At 45.6% G+C, this 1,891-nt stretch overlaps 1 protein-coding gene across 1 annotated transcript; it reads right to left on the bottom strand.

Moving 5' to 3' along the window:
* Positions 1-48: 48 nt before the first annotated feature.
* Positions 49-1,738, bottom strand: LOC117939944 (myosin-7-like; the record flags this gene model as incomplete). Its single annotated transcript, XM_034865343.1, has 4 exons — positions 1,565-1,738; positions 1,099-1,278; positions 257-389; positions 49-137 (listed from the first exon to the last, which is right to left on the bottom strand). Coding segments are annotated over exons 1-4 (504 nt in total), but the record flags the coding sequence as incomplete, so codon positions are not given.
* Positions 1,739-1,891: the final 153 nt, after the last annotated feature.

The following is a 1,891-nucleotide window of genomic DNA, read 5'->3' as shown; positions in this document are numbered from 1 at the left end:
CCCTCTCATTCCCCCTGCTCTGGCGTTACCCCCTCTCATTCCCCCTGCTCTGGCGTGTGGACTCACCTTGTGTAGCTGTGAAACGGTCTGGAAGGAAGCGGATTTCCGTCTCCTTCCTTCAGCCTTCGGATCAGAGGCTGAAACAAACAGACAGGACTTACTTCCTGTCTCACTTACAGTCCTTTCTTATATTGTTTTCCTTTTAAAGTCTGGTCCAGGTCTCTTTCTTCTTTGTGTTTTTAATTTGTGTAGTTACCCATCTCCGAGCTGATGTAGTTCTCAAACAGTCCAGCCATGAGTTTGTGGGAGGATTTCTGGAACAGAGTGACCACCGTCTCATTGAGAGGATCTCGGTTCTTGTCCAGCCAGCCTGTGATGTTGTAGGGCACCTTCAGTGAGACAAAGACAGACAGCACTGGGGTCAGGGTTTACATTAAACCGGCCAGGTCCAGCTGGCGCTAAATAGAGCAGGGTACCTCTGCAGTAAAGGACAGTAAGGGACAGTGAAGGACAGTAAGGGACTATAAAGGACTGTAAAGGATAGTAAATGAAAGCAAAGGACAGTAAAGGACAGCAAGGGACTATAAAGGACAGTAAGGGACTGTAAAGGACAGTAAAGGACAGTAAGGGACAGTAAAGGACAATAAGGGAAAGTATAGGACAGTAAGGGATTTTCAAATTAAAGTAAAGGACAGTAAAGGACTGTGAAGGATAGTAAAGGACGGTAAGGGACAGTAAAGGACAGTAAGGGACAGTAAGGGACTGTAAAGGACAGTAAGGGACAGTAAGGGACTGTAAAGGACTGTAAAGGATAGTAAAGGACTGTAAGGGAAAGTATAGGACAGTAAGGGACTGTAAAGGTCAGTAAGGGATAGTAAAGGACAGTAAGAGACAGTAAAGGACAGTAAGGGACTGTAAAGGACAGTAAAGGACAGTAAGGGAAAGTATAGGACAGTAAGGGACTTTAAAATTAAAGTAAAGGACAGTAAAGGACTGTGAAGGATAGTAAAGGACGGTAAGGGACAGTAAAGGACAGTAAGGGACTGTAAAGGAGAGTAAAGGACGGTAAGGGACAGTAAAGGACAGTGAGACACCCACCACCCCAGCGTAGTGGACCAACTCGAAGTGTGTCTCGTATTTGCGCTTCTTGTCCAGCCGCGGCCGCTGGAAGTTGGCCGACTTCCCCAGGTGGTTGTCGTAGAGTTTGGTTTTAAAGCTGGTGTCCGTGGCCTTGGGGAACATGCACTCCTCCTCCAGGATGGACAGGACCCCCATGGGCTGAAAGACATCATCATTAATGTCATATATCATCATTATTATCATGTTAGATCATTAATATCATATTATATCATCATTATTCTCATACTGGTCCACCTGTTAACCCTCCTGGTGTCTTCAGGTCTAATCCGACCCCTTTCCCAAAAGTTTCTAGATTAGAAATTTGGGTTTCTTTCAGACTAATTGTCCATAAAGGGACAGGGATGGTTCCCAACAACGCTCCTCACACGTCTCGTGATGTCAGAGAGACACAGAGAGACAGTGAGACACACGGGGACAAACGCACCTTCTCGATAAGGTCTATGCAGGCCTGCAGGTCCAGGCCGAAGTCGATGAAGGTCCAGGGGATCCCCTCGGCCCAGTACTCCTCCTGCTCCTGGATGAACATGTGGTGGTTGAAGAACTGCTGCAGCTTCTCGTTGGTGAAGTTGATGCAGAGCTGCTCGAAGTTATTAAACTGCACAGAGAGATAAACAGGATAATAATATATATATTAATAATAATAATAATATAATAATAATAATAATAAACACAACTCTACAACGTCCCTGTTAGTGATGGGGTTACATAGTCTGTCCACCAGAGGACGCTCTACAACGTCCCTGTTAGTGAT

This window comes from Etheostoma cragini, unplaced genomic scaffold, assembly GCF_013103735.1.
Source record: "Etheostoma cragini isolate CJK2018 unplaced genomic scaffold, CSU_Ecrag_1.0 ScbMSFa_1495, whole genome shotgun sequence".
Lineage (NCBI taxonomy): Eukaryota > Metazoa > Chordata > Actinopteri > Perciformes > Percidae > Etheostoma > Etheostoma cragini.
This window is presented reverse-complemented; position numbering and strand designations above follow the sequence as displayed.